General features: G+C 39.6%; 1 protein-coding gene and 1 long non-coding RNA gene across 4 annotated transcripts in view; one reads left to right on the top strand and one right to left on the bottom strand.

Moving 5' to 3' along the window:
* CIBAR1 (CBY1 interacting BAR domain containing 1) overlaps positions 1-9299 on the bottom strand; it is a 41365-nt gene extending 32066 nt beyond the window's left edge. Inside the window, exons 1-4 of one of the 3 annotated variants that reach the window (XM_043976797.1) lie at positions 8594-9297; positions 7930-8164; positions 5102-5170; positions 4001-4102 (exon numbers count right to left, since the gene is read on the bottom strand). In XM_043976797.1, coding sequence (XP_043832732.1) covers positions 4001-4102; positions 5102-5170; positions 7930-8164; positions 8594-8619 — 432 coding nt within the window. In that variant the 5' untranslated portion in view covers positions 8620-9297. Of the gene's footprint in view, positions 1-4000; positions 4103-5101; positions 5171-7929; positions 8165-8593 lie in introns of all 3 variants that reach the window. The other 2 variants (XM_043976796.1, XM_043976798.1) reach the window with 2 other exon arrangements.
* LOC122735342 lies at positions 8415-19749 on the top strand. The gene is made up of 3 exons (XR_006354124.1): positions 8415-8572; positions 14103-14247; positions 19180-19749. It is a non-coding gene; the product is annotated as an uncharacterized LOC122735342 (long non-coding RNA).
* Positions 19750-20309: the final 560 nt, after the last annotated feature.

Genomic DNA, 20309 nt, shown 5'->3' on the forward strand with positions numbered 1-20309 from the left:
TGATAAAGTTACTAGGACTAGATGAACCACATCTCAATATGCTAAACTAGCAGATATGACTGATAAACCCATCCTCAATAATTTTCAAAAACTGTGAAAAAAACAGGAGAGATAGTCCTGATTTAAAAAAAAAGAAAGAGAATATAGATTCTAAATCATATAGAGTGGATTCTTAATATAAGTTGGACTTAACTTCTGAGTTATTTTCTGACTGAAATTCTGTGAATTCGTTTTGGATATGTTGAGTTTGAGCAGCTGGCAGAACATTTAGGTGGAGGTATCAAAAAGGGAATTGGAAATTTATGATTGGAATTTAGGGGAGAAATCTATATAGAAAATATAGATATAGGGATCACCTAAAGAGAGAAATTGAAAAGTATAGTCCACAAATTATAAACCAATGGGCTTGATTTAGATGCCTACCACAATTCTAGAATGTATTACACTACATGACTGATTAAGTGAATAATTAGAAAAGGAAGCAACGATTACAGCAGACCTTCATGAATAGTTCATACCACACAAAATTAATGTCCTTTTCTGATAGATTGCTTTTTACTTCATTTGTACCATCATCACCACCACCAGCATTTATATAATGCTTTAAAATTTGCAAAGCACTGCTTAAATTTTACCCTTACAACCACCTTCGGAAGTAAGTGTTATTATTATCCCCATTTTATAGATGAGGAAACTGAAGCAGACAGAACTTAAGTGACCAGGGTCACAAAGCTAGTAAGTATCTGAGGCTAAATTTGAATTCAGGTCTTTCAGTTTGTGTATACAGATATACATACTGACACATCAGTTCCACAGATTTTCCTTCAAACTGCATACTATAATCTGGGTAACAAGTAACTAGGCAGCACAGTGGATAAAGCACCAGACCTGGACTTATACCCAACTTCAAATCCAGTCTCAGACACTTAGAAGTTTCTTCATCTGTTAAATGAGGACATACTAATACCTATTCCTATGATTGTTGTGAGGATCAAATGAGAATTGCAGAGTGCTTAGCACAATGCCTGGCATATAGTAAGTGCTACCTAAATGTTAGCTATTATTATTATATGTATTCTTCTTTCACTTGCTTTTTTCCCTATGTGGATGATTAGGCCGTATGTTTGGTGGTTACAAATCTCTTCCAGGAAATTCTGCAATGTTCTGTGGCTTGATTCAACAAGCTTATAACATCTGCAAACTGGAGTCTTTGGAGGACCTTACCACCTATACATAATCTCATTTCATCTTGGATTCTGCTCATTATAGTAGCAAATGCCTTGGTGAATTTAAATCTTGTTTTATCCTCCACCAGATTTTTGTAATCAGAGTGGGTCAATGAACAAGGCTGTCTCTGTTGCATAATTTTGATATGTGGACAGGAGTGTTTCCTATTGGAAGACAGACTTTAAGGTATCATTTTAAAAAAATATAAAATCACATGCTTTTTATAATGAAAAGCAATAAGCACATTGGGATCTTGTATTTGCTACATCTTTTAGTCGATTGTGTGAGAGAGGTACTATGAAATATTGCTTGTGAAAGCCTCTTAATGTCCTATTGATACCTTCATTGAAGATTTCATTGATGCAGAATCAGACCATATCAATATTGCATTCATTCTACAGATGATTTTTTGGGAAGACTGTAGGTATCCTAGAAAATATCCAGGGCAGTGTAACCAAGATGGTGAAAGGCTTTAAGAACATGTCATTTAAGGATTAGTTAAATGTACTAAAGATATTTAGTCTGAAGACTTAAGAGGGAAAATGAAAGGTGTTTTAAATATCTGAATTGCTGTCTGATGGAAGAAGAATTAGGCTTGTCCTAATAAACTCCAGTGGTTAGAACTTAGAAAAGACAGAGGTTTATGTTTCAAGTCAGGAAAAACTTCCAAAAAATCTGAATGATCACAAAATAGAACCTGCTCCTTCAGGAGGTAATGAGCTTCTCCACACTAGAGGTGTCAAGTAAATGGTGGATAATAATTTTTGTTGTATACAGAAGTTTTATTCAGTTTATATGTTGGATTAGAGGACTCTTATTCAGGTATAAGTTTAATCAGAAGACCTCTGACGTCCCTTCCAACTGTGATTTTGCAAGATTATATGTGAGGTAATATAAAAACAGATAAGAGTATGAAGATAAATAGAGTCTTAGATGCCATGTGTACATTTAAGGGTGAGGAGAAAAAAAAGAGGAACCAATGAAAGACACAGGAAGGTATGATCAAAGAGATATAAGAATAAGGAAGAAGTGGTATCAGTATACTTTTTGTAGAAGGTTGTCAGTGAAGGAAGGAGACTGTACTTTAACTTGATGGGTAGCATGCTTGTGGGAAGCTTTTTTTTTCCTATAAGAGAAAACTAAAAACATACTATGTATATGGAGGAATAACCAGTACAGGAGAAATTTAAGATGAAAAGTGAAAATAGGATTGATGAGTAGAGTATGGTCAAAGCAATAGAAGATGGCAAGATTGGGATAAAGGTTGTAGATGACAGTATTAACTTGAGGAAGAATGGATGAAGGCATAGTGGGATTTGGAGTATTTGAGGAGGATAGGTGGACCCAATATTTTTAGTAAAGTAGTAGATGAGATAATGGGGTGGAGAGGTAAAAGAAGGACTGAATGCTTAAAGAATATGATAGAGATATGACAAAGATCATATGTGAAGAACTGTTGCTAAGTGAAATAAGAAGAATTAGGAAAGCATATGATAATTACTGTCATGTAAACAGAACAACAAAATCAATCCAAACAGAATGCTTTAAAATTATAATGACTAAATCAGGCCCCAAAAAGGAGAAATTAGAAGATACCTTTCCCTATTCTTTGCAGAGATAGGGAATTATGGATGTGAAAAAATGCACATAATGTTAAGATTTTTAAAAATGTGTTTTTTAGCTTTTCTGAACTGTTTTTCCTCCTCTTTATTATTTGTTATAAGGGATGACTATGGGAGGGGAAGGATAGAGTGTCATAGTGAGAAATATAGGTGATGTAAAAAAAGTATAAAAATTTTTAAAAAACTTTTTAAAAAGGAGATAAAAACTACAAGGGGAAAGAAGACAGGTACAGTGTTGATAACTATGGTGCTATTTTTTTTCTTCTCTACAGGTAAGCAGAAAGTAGCCAGAGGCTATTTATTTTCTGTTCAATGTAAAATCATCAATAATAAAGCACATTCAAGAGGAAGGCACGTAAATGGGAAAACTTTCAGTTTTATTCTAGAATTCCCATCTTGAACATTTTATTTTTCACTATGGGAGTCTTTATTCTTTCTTTCTTTCTTTTTTTTTGCGGGGCAATTGGGGTTAAGTGACTTGCGCAGGGTCACACAGCTAGTAAGTATTAAGTGTCTGAGGTCGCATTTGAACTCAGATCCTCCTGAATCCAGGGCTGGTGCTCTATCTGCTGTGCCACCTAGCTGCCCCAGGGAATCTTTATTCTTAAATTTCTCAAGGAACCTGTTAGTCGCAGAACAGATGATTGTTTTGAAGCTAATTATTTTAAAAAGTATGTATGGGACTGAGGGTTATGTTAGGAAAACTTTTATTTTTTCCCCCAAAAATAAGCATAAGGAAAAATTATGAGAAAGGTTGTAAAAGTAAGATAATGTGCTTTAATTGATTTTAGCCAATTCATATAAAATTAAGAATTCTACAAGCCAATTTTATATTTCTGGACATCAAATTTCCTTGGGTTATGGAAATCCTGTTGTTTTTTAAACTGTCACCATACAAAAAAGATACACAATAGCAGATTTTCTAGAAATGCTGTAGAGAATTGTTATGGGGAATCAATTAAAGTGTTCTTTTAACAATTAATAATTTCTAAAGTAGGAAAACAAAACCTAAAATCCTTTAAAAGTAGGAACTCTAAATTCTCTAACCAAACTAGAAATGTAAAAACTAAAATGTCAATTTTAAAGATGATTACTATTTTTATCAAGTAGATTACAAAATAATTTTTTTTTCTTCAAAATAGAAAGGATACTATAACATGCCGATCTGATGGATTCCGCTGACGTGTCCTTTCTAGTTGAGTTAGCTGCTTAGCTTCTCGATTCTTTGCTGTTAGGGTTGCTTTGAGATCCTCCTGTAGACATATTTACTTTCTGGTAAGTTACTGCTTTATTTACCCATTAACTCGGAGCTACAATAATAGGAAAAAGTCCCTTGCTTAATATGAATACTTTTACTAAAAGAATTCAGACTTGCATACTTTGCACATGTACAGATGTATAAGGCTCTTCTTAATTTTACAAAACTAATGCTATTTCTGTAATATTTTAAGAATCTTGCTATCATCCACTCAGAAAGATCTTGCTTCTAAAGATTTAGATGACAACTCTGTCCTGCCTTAGAAGATGGCTTAATGAGTTGCTTCAAAGGTGATTATGACCTGGATACGAATTCTCTGGTGGTGACCCTTTTCATCCTTAGCTCTGCTTCTGCAATGAAGTTAGAATTCTGGGTTTGCCATTTATGTGACCTTGGAAGTCACTCAACACTTCCTGGGTTTCAGTCACCTCACTGATAAAATATGAAGATTTATCCTGAAGATCTCAGACAAAAGATACAAAGTCCACTGCTGAGGCCAAACAAAGACTTTTCAGGTTGGTAGGACCTATCAGAACCTATGATCCATTGGGATTGTTTTCAAGAACGTGGAGTCATTTCAGCATAGCAGGTAGGGCTTTAGTGGAGGGAGATGAAATTATATAGTTAAAAATAACTTCATTCCCTATATTTTTATGACTAACTTGTACATAAAAGGTGTTCCCAAAATGTGGTTTTACTAGCTTAAATTGCTTAAAACTGTACTAAGACTTTTGGAATACCCTTCATAGAATATAAGTAAAATTCGAATGTCTTACATTTGTATAGTTTTGTAAATTTGAAAAATTTTTCAAAAACAATCCTTTCATCTAATTCCATTTTGTTACAGGCAATCATCTTCCAAAATCTATAAAAAAATATAACCTGACCCCTCACTCCACTCCATGTACTCTTTATAAAATGATCATTGGTATATGTTTATGATTAATCTTTGCCAGACTAGTTAGTAACAGAGGGTGGAAATCCACGTACTTACCCGTTTCATTTTCACAATAGTTCCATAAGTTTTCAAAGGTTCAACTACTTTGGCTTCAAGTCTTTCAACCTATCGGCAAAGATTATAAAGTATAACTGAAACAAGATATAGGAATAAAACACTTTAAAGTAAACATTAAATCTAGTGCTAATTTTATTTCAGCATAATCACTAGATAAGTCAGTTTTTAAGAAAAGAATCATGCCTGCTTGTTTAACATATGTTTTTCTAGACAAATCCCAAGACCAATCACCAGAAATACTTTTAAGTCTTTTATGTTATATGTACAATTCAAATAAATTCAGTGGTCTTCGAGATACTCCATCCCCTGGGTTTCAAGCATTTTCACTGGCTCTCTGTTCTCTATACATGGAATGCTGTTTCTTCACATTTGTTTCCTAGCTTCCCTAGCCTCCTTCAAATATCAGCTAAAATCCACCTTCATAAGAAGCATTTGTGGTCTCTCTTGATAATAGTGCCTTTCCTCTGTTGATTATTACCAATTTTTCCTGTATAAAGCTTATTTGTATATATTTATTTACAAGTTGTCCCCCTCATTAGATTGTAAGCTTTTTAAGGGCTAGGACTATCTTCTACTTTTCTCTTTATCCCCAGAACTTAGCACAGTGCCTAACACATAGTAGGTGCTTAAAAAAAGTTAACTGACATCCCAAATAAGATAATTCATCAATCAATAAACCTTTATTTAGTTCTTACTATGTGCTAGGCCCTGTGATTAGTGAGACAAGAAAAAGCAAAAAAAAAAAAAAAGGTTCCTGCTCTTAAGAAATTAGAGGAGACAACCTATATAAACCAGGTAACCTTACTTGCCACTTGTTCAGTTATGTCAGCCTCTTTATGATCCCATTTGGGGTTTTCTTGGCAAAGATACTAGAGTGGTTTGCCATTTCCTTTTCCAGCTCATTTTACAGGTGAAGAAACTGAGGCAAACATGGTTAAGTGACTTGCCCACACAGCTAGTGTCTGAAGCCACATTTGAACTCAGATCTTCTTGACTCCAGGCTGAGCACTCTATCCACTGAGCTATCCTACCTGCCCTTAGGTGTTACTCAAACTGAGTCTTAAAGGATACCAGGAATGCTATGAATTGGGAGTTTGGGGGAAAAAGGCTGCAGGCACAGGGACCAGGCAATACAAAGGCACAGAGATGGGATTTGAGGAGCAGTGTGCAGGCCAGTATGTCTGGATCTTAAGATATGTGATAGACAGTAGAATGTAATATGGTTGGAAACGGATGATGATACCAGGTTGTGAGGTGCTTTAAATGTGAAACAAGAGACTCTATTACTTAATCATGGAGGTAACAGGGAATTATTGGAGGTTAGTGATTAGAGAGGTGATATAATCAGACCTATGATTTAAGAAAATCAATTTGGCACCTGTGCTAAAGGTGGTATACTAGGGTGAGAAAAGCCTTGAAGACAAACTAAAAGGCTACTGCTATTGTTCGAGCAAGAGTTGATTAGTGCCTAAATTAGGGTGGTGGTTTTGTGAGCTGAAAGTAAGGGACTATGTGCGAGTTGCTAAACAAGAAATTACAAGATTTTGGATATAAATGGATAAGTAAGCAAAAGAGAGGAGTAGAAGAGACTTTGAGGTTGTGAAGCTTGAAAACAAAGGATAGAGGAGCAGCCTATGCAAAGGTAAGTAATATGTTGTGTGTGGGGAATGAAAGAAGGGCAATTTTGCTGCAATACAATGTGCAAAAAGGACTCGTATAGGAATCTGTATAAGAAGACAGTAATTTGTATAAGTACCATAACATGTCACCTAAATACAAAGTCTGAGAAATCATGGGAAGTACTGTACAGTACTGCACAGTGCTCTGCACAGTGTGGGTACTTAAATGTTTGAATTGTAATAGATTAAGAAAAGAAGGCATCTATCTACAAATGAAAAATGTATTCTAGTGAAGACAAAACCATCCGGGAAACACAATTCTGAATGACCAATTTACCTGTCCATCCTCTAAATACCTTTAGCAATAGTAGGAATATAAATAAAATAATTCAAGTAAAAGCTCTTTGCCCTGGTATAAAAAAATAATATAAAATCATCAATAGATTATTACACAGTCAGCAGGTACTCATGACATAAATCAAGAAATCTCAACCTTTTTCTGATTGGTACACATCTATAAATTTGCTGGGGCAAGCCAAGGGGTAGAAGAGACAGCAAAAGACTGGCCTCTCTTACCCTGCACTCAGTCATATAAACCCTCATTCCCAAACAAAGTTTGTACACTTAGACATAGGCTCTCTTTTACAGTCACAACCAAAAATTTGTGAAAGGAAGTGGGGCAATGCTACAGCCCAGGAACCAAGGATTTACAACTGGCAGGGTTACACACAGGACAATCTCCTGAGCCTCAGGTTACTTAAAAAAACACCACGAGCAACCTGAGGCTCAGAAAGAAGCAGACATTTGCGAAAGGTACCAGACCCAGCTCACTCTACTTTGCCCCCTGATTTCTAAGGGACAAGAGACCCCTCTCAGGACAAGGTTATCCCTCCTCTTCTCATCACCGCATTGCTAACTCAAGCCTAGCTTCCCGCCTCTCCCCTCTGATCAGAGGGCTGTAGGGTGGGGTACTCCCACATAGTAGGCGCTTAATGAACGTGTCACGAACTTAACTGCTTGGAATGCCAGGCCCTTTCCCTGCGGCCGCCTGTCTGCTTTCCCAGGGCGGTTACCTAGGGTCGCCCAGCGTCGCCAGCCTGAATATTTTCTGCCATCGTCAATGTCACAAAGAGAAGCCGGCGCGCTCGGGCGCAGGCCCCGCCGCCGGGCGCCCCGCTCCCCTCCTACCTCCGCCTGCCGGTAGTCCTGAAGTTTGGCGAACTCGTCGGCGAAGTTCTTGAGGCCGTGCTTGAGGTTGGGCGTCTCGGTGGCGGCGTAGGCGTTGATCTCGCTCACCAGGAGGTCGGCTTTGTCCCGCAGCCGGGCCGTTTTGCGCACGTACGCCGCGAAGATCTGGCACAGCTCCCCGAAGTGCTTTTCCACGTTGGAGACCGCATCCTGCAGCTGTCTGGTCTGGGCGTCCCTGGAGAGGGCGGCGGCGGCACGCGGGCACACGCGGGCACACACGCACAAACACACGCACGAGGCCTCGCGGGCGCCCCTCCTTCTTCCCTCCCCCCCACCTCGAAAGGGGACTCTCCCTTCCCTCCCGGCTGGAGACCGCCCTTAGGCCTCAGGACCCCCGCGGGGCCTGGACGAGACCCGCCGACCGGGGCCTGGTGGGCCTTCGGTCCTGCAGGGACGTCCTGAAGATCCCTTCCGGGGAAGGAAAGGCGGAAAAAGGGGAAGGGAAGAAGGAAAAGGAAGGAAAGAAGGGAGGCAAGGACGGAGGGAGAGAGAAGCAGAGGGAAGGAGGAAGAAGGGTCTATTGGGCCTCCCAGTATTGGACCCAGGCAGGGTCTCCTCCCCGCCCCCTCCCCTCGGGTCCTGGGTGAGTGTGTGTAGTTGTTACCGGCTTTCCAGACTCCGCCTCAGCATGTCGCCTCGCGAGCGGCCCGGGACCCCGGGAAGGAGCCCGCAACGGGCCCTGCGGTGGAGCCGCCGCGGCACGCGCCGGGACCGGAGCCCGGGTGCCCGCCCGCGGGAGGGAAGGAAGGAGAGAGAAGGCTGGAACGAGCCCGACCCCCTTCCTGCGCGCGCGCGCGTGTCCTCACCGAGCGCGTACCTTCGACCCCGCTGTTTCTATGGAGACCGATCCAAAATGCCTGGAGGTGGGGGGGGGGATAGGAAGGCGGCGGAAGCGCGGGCTCGGGAAGGGACTGGGGGAGAACCGGGAGGATGGAGTGCCACCTCGGCTCCTCAGCCTGACTGAGCCGCGGGGTGGTGGAGGCGAGTGGAATAGGTGGGAAGAGTGGGAAGAAGAGGAAGGGGTGAGGACTGAAGGAGAGGCGTTAAAGATCATCGTAGGTTTAACCTCTCCAGTGACAAATGGGGAAACTGAGGCCTAATTAAATTGATTTGCCCAAGGAGTTAAGTAGAAGACAAGCCCATCTGGGTCAATGTGAAATTGTAAACACAGGCGCTTTAAAGTTGAATCTGCCTCATTAACATTTTCTCCATCACTTTCTTAGGTCTAGATAATTAACAAAACAATAAATCAAGCCCTGGTGTAAGGGGTTGGCTGCATTTGTGGAGGGGGGGGTGTCTAAAGAAGTTCAGGTAGTTCCCCCCCACCATGCTTTTCCAGGTGCACAGCTCCCCAAGTTTAGCTAGTCCAGATACTTTTCAAGACTTTCCAGCCTGATAGGAACTGCCAAATTTGTACATCATTAACAGTCTTAGAGCAGTGGTATCAAACTCAGGCGTTTGCAAAGACCCAGAACCAGATTAAAATGTAATTGGGAAGTGTTTAATAAAATAAAGATGCAATATAACATAGATAATGTAATTTGTGGTTTTCTAAGAGCTTTTTAAAAAAAATTAAAAAAAAAATTCTTAACCTAACAAATAATATGGGCATCTCCAAGAATATGGTAGAACAGGAAAAAGGTTATACCTGAGAATGTCACTCTTGTCTAGTTTGCAAGGTTGTTTTTCTTTTTAAATATCTAATACATTGAACTGGCACTTCCTTCTCCCTACTCCACACATGAAGCTGATGTTGTCTCTGCGTGAGAATCACCCTCACCTAATACAGTGGTTCCCTCACAGGAATGGGCGGCTTCAGGGACTGGGGCAGGATGTCCCCTTTCCTTCCATGCCTGATGTTAAGGTAAAGGGTGGCTTGGATGGCCTGAGATCCTCTGTGACTCAGGGAGTCTCTGGTCCATGCTATCTGTCTCCCCTCCAAGACAGAACCCACTGAGGGCAGGAGGGTAAGGGACCTTGTCATTGCCAGTCTTTACACTCTTAGCACAGGGCCTGACATAGTCATATAGTAGGTGTCTAATCAATGCCACTTGACAATGCTGACAGAGCCCCTGGGACCCTAAGAGCAGCCTCAGGGACAGTGTTCCACTTTTTGGGTGCCCTTGATCTTGGAGCCCCTGCTAGCTGGTTGGTGAAGTGGAGAGAGCACTGAACCTGGAGTCAGGAAGACCAGAGTCCACATTTGGTCTCAGACACTTAATGGCTGTGTAACCCTGGCCAAGGCACTTCACCTTTGTCTGCCTCAGTTTACTCATCTGTAAAATTGGGATAATAAGAGCACCTCCCTCGAAGGGTTAAGGTGAGGATCACAAGCAGTTTGTAAAGGTGTTTAGCCCAGAGCCTCACACATAGTAGGTGCTGTATCCCCTCTTATGTTCAGTCATGAGTAAAGGCTCCAGGGGGCAGAGGGCAGGGACTTCTGAATTCTTTGAGGGAGGATAGCCCAGCCCCAGCCCACTTACTCCAACCAGACTGGCTTCTGGTACCTGGGATACTCCTGGGGATCTGCTCTTTCAAGGAGTGCCAAGGTCTTGTCTTGGAGTCTCATTTGCCACTGAGTGTTCCTCAGCTGCTAGGCTCATCCTCATAGGCAACAGATACACCTTGTCTCCCAGCTACTGAGGGGCTTCTTAAACTTTTTCCACTGACAACCCCTTTTTGCCCAAGAAATTTTTACCCAACCCTGGGTATATAGGTATATAAAATAGGTATGCATAACCTTTTACTGTTGCCAAATTTTTTGAGACTCCCATATGCAGTTATTTAACCCCTTATGGGGTCCAACACACAGTTAAAAAAACTTTATTCTAAGTCACTGTGAGACCTGCAGGGATCTCTTTCTATGTGAGTTACACCATGGTCTTAGAGAACCTGCAGTTACCTCCTGGGACCGCATTGAAATAACACTAGTGCAGATTTTATAGGTTTTATATCTGAACATACTTTGAGTGTCAGAAAACTCTTTTTTCATAGTATAGATGTATTTATTTTGTGAAAGGTCTAATATCATGTGTCCTCAGTTGGACACTAAAACTCGGAATGCAATTTTCAAATCTTTTTTGGGGCACATAAATTACCATGTTACTGCCTGATTAGTACTCACTGCTTCTAAGTTTATTAAATATGACAAAAAAGCAGACAGTCTTTATTATTTCTGAGTGCTACAGTCTAGCCTTGTGACCTTGAATCTAGATCTTCACTTCTTTCTCTAGCATTATGAACTTAAAACCGCATAAGACAATTTATACAGTGCTTATTAAGTAATAGAATTGGGTTTTCAATACTGATGTGTGGTTCTCATGCTTATGAGATAGGTTAGTTAGCAGGCAAATAGAAGGATGCTGGAAAAGGCTTCTGTTACAAGGACAAGTACCCATGACTCCTTTGGTTTTGATTCAAATTATGCCACAGCACACTTAAGATCCAGTAAGTAGCCTGAGTGGATTCTTTTTTTTTTTTTTTTTTTTGGTGAGGCAATTGGGGTTAAGTGACTTGCCCAGGGTCACACAGCTAGTAAGTGTTAAGTGTCTGAGACTGGATTTGAACTCAGGTCCTCCTGAATTCAGGACCAGTGCTCTATCCGCTGCACCACCTAGCTGCCCCCTGAGTGGATTCTGAATGCTGGACTTTACGTTGTTTTATCTATAGGAGAACATAATGAACTCGAGCTCTTTAGGAATGAACAAAACTATACCAAGCCACCTTTGAATACACCACTCATGATTAAACTTGTTAAGCATGCACATTGAGGTTGGTTAAAAAAAAAATTGGTACTCAGTGTTTCACTTAGGGATCGATTCATCATTCATTTTAATTAATTTTTCTACATGTCTGCCATACCCCTTGGAGAGCTGGGACCTAGTCTCACCAGAATGTTTTTTTGATTCATATTGTACAAGTACAAGGTAGGGAAAATGTGACTAAATAACAGTATGGGTTAAAAGCATCTGGGCATTGTAATGGACTGCAAGCTTAATATTAATTATAGCAGCAAAAATGTTAATTCATTTTTCTTAAACTCCAGAGCTAGTGTAGGGAACTCCTGGTAAAGAAACCATCTCCACTAATGCCAATGGGCAAATTATAATCTTAGAGAATTGGGGGCATTAGGAGGTTAAGTGACTTGCTCAGGGTTACCTAGTGAGAATTTGTTACAGATGGTGCTCTCGTCAGCAAGACGGACAACCCTTTGCTTTGCTTGGACAGAAGTCTCTACCTTTTGACAACCATAATAATAACAACATTTATATAGTACTTACTATGTGCCAAAAAATGAGACAAGACCTTTAGAAGGTCTTGGGGAAATGGAACACATATAAGGGAGTAGTGGTCTTTTAATCAAGGCAATCTCAGGGACAGTGAATGAAATTATAAGAGTATCAGATTGTTGTGTCCTTTTTCATAATAATGGTCATTTTGATTTGCATATTATTCCCAGATCAAGAGCAAGAAGTAGAGAAAGTTTAAGGGGGGGTCAGGGCAATAGAGGGATTCCACTTTTAGCCGCAGGACAGCTGGCAAAATGTCCATGCTGAGTAGGCTATAGTGTCCTCGCAGATGGCTGAAAGGGTGTGAAGCATAGTTTGGAGCCAGCTCAATACAATGGGTAAAGTAACTTGCTATTACTTTCTACTCACTCACTCACTCACCCGTACTCACCCACTCACCCACCCAATGGAATACTTCTGGCTCAGAAGGGATTCCAAAGCCCAGTGGATTGGAGATGGAGAGGTAGAGAGCAGGGTGCCAAGGGGCCCAAATCTCTAGATCTTTGTTTGGTAATGTAATGTAATAAACCTGCTACTCACATAGATTTCTAGATAGTATTAGTAATATGGGGCAGCTAGATGATACAGTGGTAAAGCACCGGCCCTGGATTCAGGAGTACCTGAGTTCAAATCCAGCCTCAGACACTTGACACTTAACTAGCTGTGTGACCCTGGGCAAGTCACTTAACCCTCATTGCCCTGCAAAAAAAAAAAAAAAAAGAAAGTAATATAATCAGTCAGTCAATAATTAAGCACCTACTGTGTTCCAGGCACTGTGATATTTACTGAATACTGTATAATAGTGTTCCCTGTTGAGACTTAGCAAATCTGAGGTCACTGAAAAGGAATCCACACACAGAACTATAAATAGGAACAATTTTCATATGTAAGGAATATTAGAAATGGACAGATAACTTGAATAGCTAATATACATTTGAATAGGCCAGTGAGACAAAAACTACTTCAATACCATTGTTCACAGACACTCATTTGAATAAAACCCAAATAGGAATCTGGGAAGTGTAACTGGCTGGTCACCATAAGTAAGGAAAGAATGACTACCTCACTAAGACAGTCTACTTTGGACAAGGAAGATTTATCAAACGGGAGTTTAGACTGCTTTCATTTCTTTCCTGAAGATGAACCTCAGCTCTGGGCAGCTAGGTGATGTAGTGCATAGAACAATAGACCTGGCGTTAAGAAGACTTTCAAATATTGCCAAACACACACACACACACACACACACACACACACACACACAATACACACAAAACCCTACAAAAGAAGACCTTCAAATATAGCCCTAGATACTTATAGCTGTGTGAACCTGGGCAAGTTACTTAACCCCAATTGCCTCAAACATCCAGGGCCATCTCCAGTTGTCCTGATGAATATTTTGCCACTGGACTGGGGTGGCTCTGGAGGAGAGAGTAAGACTGGTGACTTTGCACAGCCCTCCCTCCCTAAAATCCAATTCACTGCAAGTCATGACATCACTGTCATGGTCCTCTTCAAGAAGGAAGATCAAACAACTGATTACTTACACCTTAGGTATAGTAAGAACAGGTGGTACAAAAATATTTTCCCCAAAGTTTGAGAGATACTTTCCCGCAAGTACACATAGAGTCTACAGAGATTGGGCTCAAACTTAGAGTTCATGATGCAGAAAAGGTGATCATCATAGCCCCTGGAAGTCCTTTTGCTAGAATTCCTTTTCTTCCCTTCATGCAACTCTCACAGTTTCCCTTAGGTCTGATATGTCGTTTTCTGCCCGACTCTTTATAGAGTCAGTATGTATAGTTTGTCTTTTGTCTTTTGATGCAGACACTGCCATCAGATGTTCAGGGGATGCTGCTAGGATCCTGATGCGGAGCCCAAATCCTCTGACCCTTCAAAGAAAGGCTGAAAGAGTTTAAATCCACATTCATGGAGAAAATACTTGCAACATGAGATCACAGATATGCTTAAGGTATTGAAATACTTTCGTTGAGCATCCCATCCTGACTTCATCTTCCTAATTGTGATTTCTATTTTCTCATGTAGAATGTTGGGTATTAAGGTTTTAGAGTCAAAATAGAGTAGTTCTGTGTCACAAATGATGAGAATATATCACCATAGAAATGTTAGCAAATCTTTTCCATTTTCCATCTATTTAGTTTTCTTTTAGTTATGCCAATAATGCTCTCAAGATGATCTGATTTAATCGAGTCTCATGCCATTCCTCCTGTTTACTCTTTCATTCTACTGGCTTTATTGCTGTTTTGTGAGGCAAACTTCCTTTAGTCTCCTCTGAAGTCATCCTCCTGATGTTTTGCAAATGAATTTCTTTTTATCAGGACAGCTAGGTTGTACAGTGAATGGAGTGCCAGGCCTGAAGTCAGAAAGACTCATCTTCCTGAGTTCGAATCTGGCCTCAGATGCTTACTAGCTGTGGGACCCGGGGCAAGTCATTTAACCCTGTTTGTCTCAGTTCTTTATCTGTAAAATGAGCTGGAGAAGGATATGGCAAACTACTCTAGTATCCTTGTCAAGGAAAACTCCAAATGGGGTCACAAAGAATCAGATGAGACTGAACAACAATCATATCTGTGTAATTCATTAGGGTTTGTGAAGCCATTGAAAAGACTTTGAGTATGACTCTAGGGATGGTTTATTATTTTGTCTGTTGTGATAGGACCAGGTTAACAGCTAAATTTATAGAAACATAAGCATATTAGTCACTATATTATTAATTTTTTTCATTCACAGCATAAGGACTACATAAAGCATGCAAGGTTTTTAATCTCAATTAGTAGAGGGAGTGTCCATACTGATGAAACACAGGTCCTTAAAATATTGAAGTATATTTGAAAAAATTATAATAGTTTATAGTCATATCCTATATGTTGCTAAGATCTCAACCTATGAATGTTTTTGCCAATCATCTTCAGTATAAGGAAATAATATTCATGAACATATCAAAACGATCTGTGCTGAGGATAAAGTCACATACACATCAAAGAAAGGATAAACTTTAGCAGATTTGCCTGTATTTTATTTTGCATTCATTCAAAACCAGTGCAAATTGACAATACTTGGAGAGAATCCATTTCTTTAGCCAAGGGGTTTGATTGGTTGTCTCAATATTGAATCCTTGGGCTCCCTCTGGTGGTAAAATCCAGTACTTAAAATTCTTCTCCCAAACTCACAGCTAGGTAATTAAAGTGAATCTAGTCCTGCTGTGTTAGGTCCTAGGAAAATGACTAATTTTCAAGTGGAAAGATCTATAATTTACTTTATCCTTGTCACGACTTTCAATATTCCTTATTGGTGATAATTTTTTTTTAATTGGTAGAACTACTTTTGGCTTTGGGTGACAGAACCAATCACTTTGTACCCTATAAGTATCCTAGAAATATTAAGCATTTGAAAATTTTAATTTTTATTGTTATATTTAGAGGACCATTATTTGCCCTGTAATACTGTTTCTCTTCACCTGTGAGAGAAGATTTGGCTCTGATACAGATGTCAGATTCAACTTTTAGGCTTTTTCAGCAATAACTGCATCTTAAAATTATTAGTAGTAATAATACTATAGGCAGTGTCTGCATAGAGAGCTAGCCTTAAAGCCCAAAAGTACTGTGTTTAGGCCCCACCTGTGACACATACTGTCTGTGCTACTTAATTTCCCAGTATTCCTGGCAACTCTTAAGACATCAAGTTGCACAGAAGGTACCAGCCTGCATTGGTCAAGGGAAATCCCTTACCCGGGAGTTACCAAAGTAGCCACGGTTGCAGGTCCTACTCCTATTCTATTATCATTAAATGGGATGCCAACTTGCCAAAAATGTGACATCAGAGTAATGCATTCTAACTTTTTTTCTTGTATTCTTTATTATAATTAAAATCCACTAAATTAGCAGCAGTACAACTAGGGCAGGGGGTTGGGGTTGGTGAGGAACAGTAGCTTCATCCACTCAGAAAAAAATTCATTTGTGGCAGACTGGATAAGGGAGAGACAGGAGGTTGGGAGGTTGGTTAGAAGCGTCTTACAAGTCTGAGTGAATGGTAGTGTGGGTCTGAAATGGGGTGGTATGTGGACAGAAGGATATGTATGTATGTATGTATGTATGTATGCACATATGAATACATGAGCTGATATGCAGGTAGAGTCCACAGAACTTGTCAAATGATTGAACATTGGAGTGAGGGAGAAGGAAGGTTATATGATGATTTTAAGGTTTCATATCTGGATAACTAGAAAGATTGTCCTCAACAGCAAGAGGGAAGTTTGGAAAAGTTTTTATTTCATGAAATAAAATGTTTTATATACACTGAGGTTTGGAATGCCAAGGGATATTTCACTTGGAGATGTCCAATAGGCAGTTGGGCATGTGGGACTGGAATTTGAGATAGAAATTGGTGCTGGATGTAAAAATTGAGGACCAAAAATTTGGTTAAAAACATTGTTAACTCAGAGACAAGTTACTTGACCCCAATTGCCTACCCCTGCCCTGAAATCTTAAACAACTAGTAACAATAAAGCTAAACATTTTCAGATAGTAGATGTTTGTCTATATTTCTGATGCAAACTTGACTGTTGTATAATGAATCTCTCTCATCTAGAGAGATGACATGATTTGTGTAGTTATAACATGAATTTTGGTTTAAAGAATAAACATTTCTACATAGTACAACATATAGCATCTCAATATATAAAGTGAATTTTTTCTGAAATGGTTGAATATTTAAAAAAATAGTTTTTCAGATTACTCTTTTAGTTACTGAGTTAGATGGGGATCATTTCCAGGTATATGGTGAATAAGAACACTTTAGATGTCCTACATCCTTAAACTTCCTCATGTTCACATACTTCCTAGACTGTGCTAAAGCACAGCCTCATTTTTATGCATACTCTCCCAATGTACTATAAAAGGGGTTTACAAGGAATAGAGAGATTAGCTTCACTTTCCAAGTGTGGTTATAATTATCTTCATATGTTTTCATGTTCAATTAAGAAAAAAGTAGGATATAGAAATAACACAGGAAGGTTTTCTTTTCTTTCATATCCTGGAAGATAGAGCCCAAAGGGAAAGTTAGGAAGATAATAATTTTCCCCCCACTTGAAGATATTGAGCTTAGGTAAAATATAGGTAACATTTACCTATTTTTACTTTTTTAGGAGAGGAATGGGAGGGATAGATGTGTTACCCTTTTTTTTTTAAATCTTTTTTTGGTGGGGCAATGAAGGTTAAGTGACTTGCCCAGGGTCACACAGCTAGTAAATGTCAAATGTCTGAGGTTGGACTTGAACTCAGGTCCTCCCGAATCCAGGGCTGGTGCTTTATCCACTATGCTACCTAGCTGCCCCAGAAGTGTTACCTCGATCCAACAATTTATAACTAATTGAATAGATAATTTCTCACAATCATGATAATGAGGGACAGGTAAAACATGCACAAAGGAAATACACAGAAAACCTCTGACATTCTCATTTGTATCAATGTCTTCTCTCATAAGACCTTTTATTACAGTTGCTAATAAGTATCTATGTGAAATGGTTTCAGGTTTATTTCCCCTTTGCCTCGTCCCATCTTCTGCCTCTGACAGGACCAAAACCATGGAATGAACTAATGAATATACTGAGAAAATTAAATTAATCAATCAATAAGAATTTATTAAAGGTGCCAGGCATTAAGGATCCAAAGACAAAAAAAATGAAGCAGTCTCGTCTATCAAGAACCTTACATTCTATTACAAGAAACTACATGTGGTTTAAAGTAAAGTTTTAAGTAAATACAAAATAACTTGGATAGTGAGTAGCAGCTGAGGGAATCAGAGGAGAGGATTAAAAATGTTTCTTTTAGTTTTGAGTTGGTTGTAGTCTGGAAGCTCCCAAGGGGTTTGGTTTGGTTCCCCAGTGAAGTTGGCTCCTCTTTAGGGCAGTAACTGAGTTTACCTAACCTGAAACTGGTTTGTGTTGCTCACTTTAAGGTTATTCAAGCCACCTTTATTTTTAGAACATAGCAGAAGTGCTTTGGGGGATTGTCAGGACAGATTTGGTTTGGTGCTTTTCTCTGGGACTTTTTCTTCCTTTTCGGCATCCTACTCACAAGGTACTAAATATTTTCATGCTACCCTGGTCTCCCAGTAGAAGATGCATTAGTTATTTCATACTAAGTTGTCAAGGGCCGCGTGATACAACAGAAAAACATTGGGGAAAAATAGGAAAAACATCCCAACTCTGACATTTACTGGCTCTGTGATCTTGACCAAGTTTGGCTCTTTGAACCTGTTCTCTCATGTGCAAAATGAGGACCTTGAACCAAATGACCTTTCATAGCTGTTTATTGTATGGCTTATCTCCCTTAGAAATACTTGAATTTGAAAAAGAAGACCATGCTTAATACAGAAGAATGAATTACTACTGAAAAGATTTGCTGGAACTTTTTGTTGATAAAAGAAAAGTATCCAATATGATCTTTTTTTGGGGGGGTGGTGGAAGCAGTTGGGGTTAAGTGACTTGCCTAGGGTCACACAGCTAATAAGTGTCAAGTGTCTGAGGCTGGATTTGAACTCAGGTATTCCTGACTCTAGGGCCAGTGCTCTAACCACTGTGCCACCTAGCTGCCCCGCAATATGATCTTAACAACTTGTTGTTTGTCCTTAGTACTCGAAGAGGAACATGACATTGGAGTGATGTTATGACTTGCACTGAATTGGATTTAAGTGAGGGAGGGCTGTGCAAGGTCCCCAACCTCACTCACCTCCAGAGCCATCTGGGTCCAGTAGCAAAATATATATCAGGATGACTGGAGATGGCTTGGGTTGTTTAAGGCAATTGGGTTAAAGTGACTTGCCCAGGACCACACAGGTAGTAAATGTCTGAGGTAGATTTAAACTCATGTCTTCTTGATTCCAGGGCCAGTGCTCTATGCACTGCACCATCTAGCTGCCCCTCTCAGATGATAGAGGAAACAATGAAAGAAATTTCCACCTTGGATTTAATTTTAACCAACAAAGAAGAGCCACATGGTAAAGTGGAACTGATGAAAGCCTTAATCACCAGGCACCATGCAAAACACTTTGAAAATGGGATGTCGTTTAGGGGAAGCAACATCTAAAGAAACTAACATGGCTACCTATAGAGCTTTCCAATAAATTTGAATTTTCAAAGGACATCTGCAAAAGACAAAAGAAGGATGATTATGAAAGCTTAGCGTGAATTGTAACATAAATGTCTTCAACCTGGGTTCAAAAAATCAACTTCACAAATATAGGATTGAAATGGTATGGCTTAACAGTAGTTTGAAAAAGATATGAGGGTTTCAGTGGACTGCAAGCTCAGTGGAAGTTAGTAGTGTGATGTGACATCTAACAAAGTGTAACAATTGGAATGATGCCACCTGCTGGAGACTTACTGTAGTAGGGCTCCACCATGAGGAGAAGGCCTCTGAGGGCAAGACCATGCGACTTTTCTTTGGCATCAGGAAGTGATGTTTGCTTGTGGGAGAAAGAGGAGGTGAGGCGGACACTCTGGCTCTCTTTCCTCAGGACTCAGGTGGAGAAGGGAGCTAGAAATGTGCTCTCCCTTTAATAGATGAATCTAGACCTTTCTCTTTCTCTTCACCAAATTCTTATTCTCCTTAATAAATGCTTAAAAGTCTAACTCTTGCTAAAGCTTATAATTTATTGGTGACCACTCATTAGATATTTTAGACAGACTAGCTAGAATTTTAGCCCCTTAGAGATCGCTGACCACGAAGAGGAAAGCTGAAACCTCCATCTTCTGATCTTCTCATTGGGTAAGAAATCTCCCCTACCCTGTCACTTTAAATCTGAAGTACAGCTAAGTATCGGCTGTTTTCTATTTAAATTTTCAAATGGATCTTTTAAACTCCCTAAGTACCCTGTTCCTGATTTTAGTCTGTTTAACCAGACAAATGGTGGATAAGATTGTGTTAATGCTTTGTTTTTGTGGATTTTCTATTTTTCTTTTTATTTTTGTTAGAAGAGCAAGCAAGGTGCTCACACAAGAGAATGTAAATATTT

This window comes from Dromiciops gliroides, chromosome 1 (assembly GCF_019393635.1).
Source record: "Dromiciops gliroides isolate mDroGli1 chromosome 1, mDroGli1.pri, whole genome shotgun sequence".
NCBI classification, from domain to species: domain Eukaryota; kingdom Metazoa; phylum Chordata; class Mammalia; order Microbiotheria; family Microbiotheriidae; genus Dromiciops; species Dromiciops gliroides.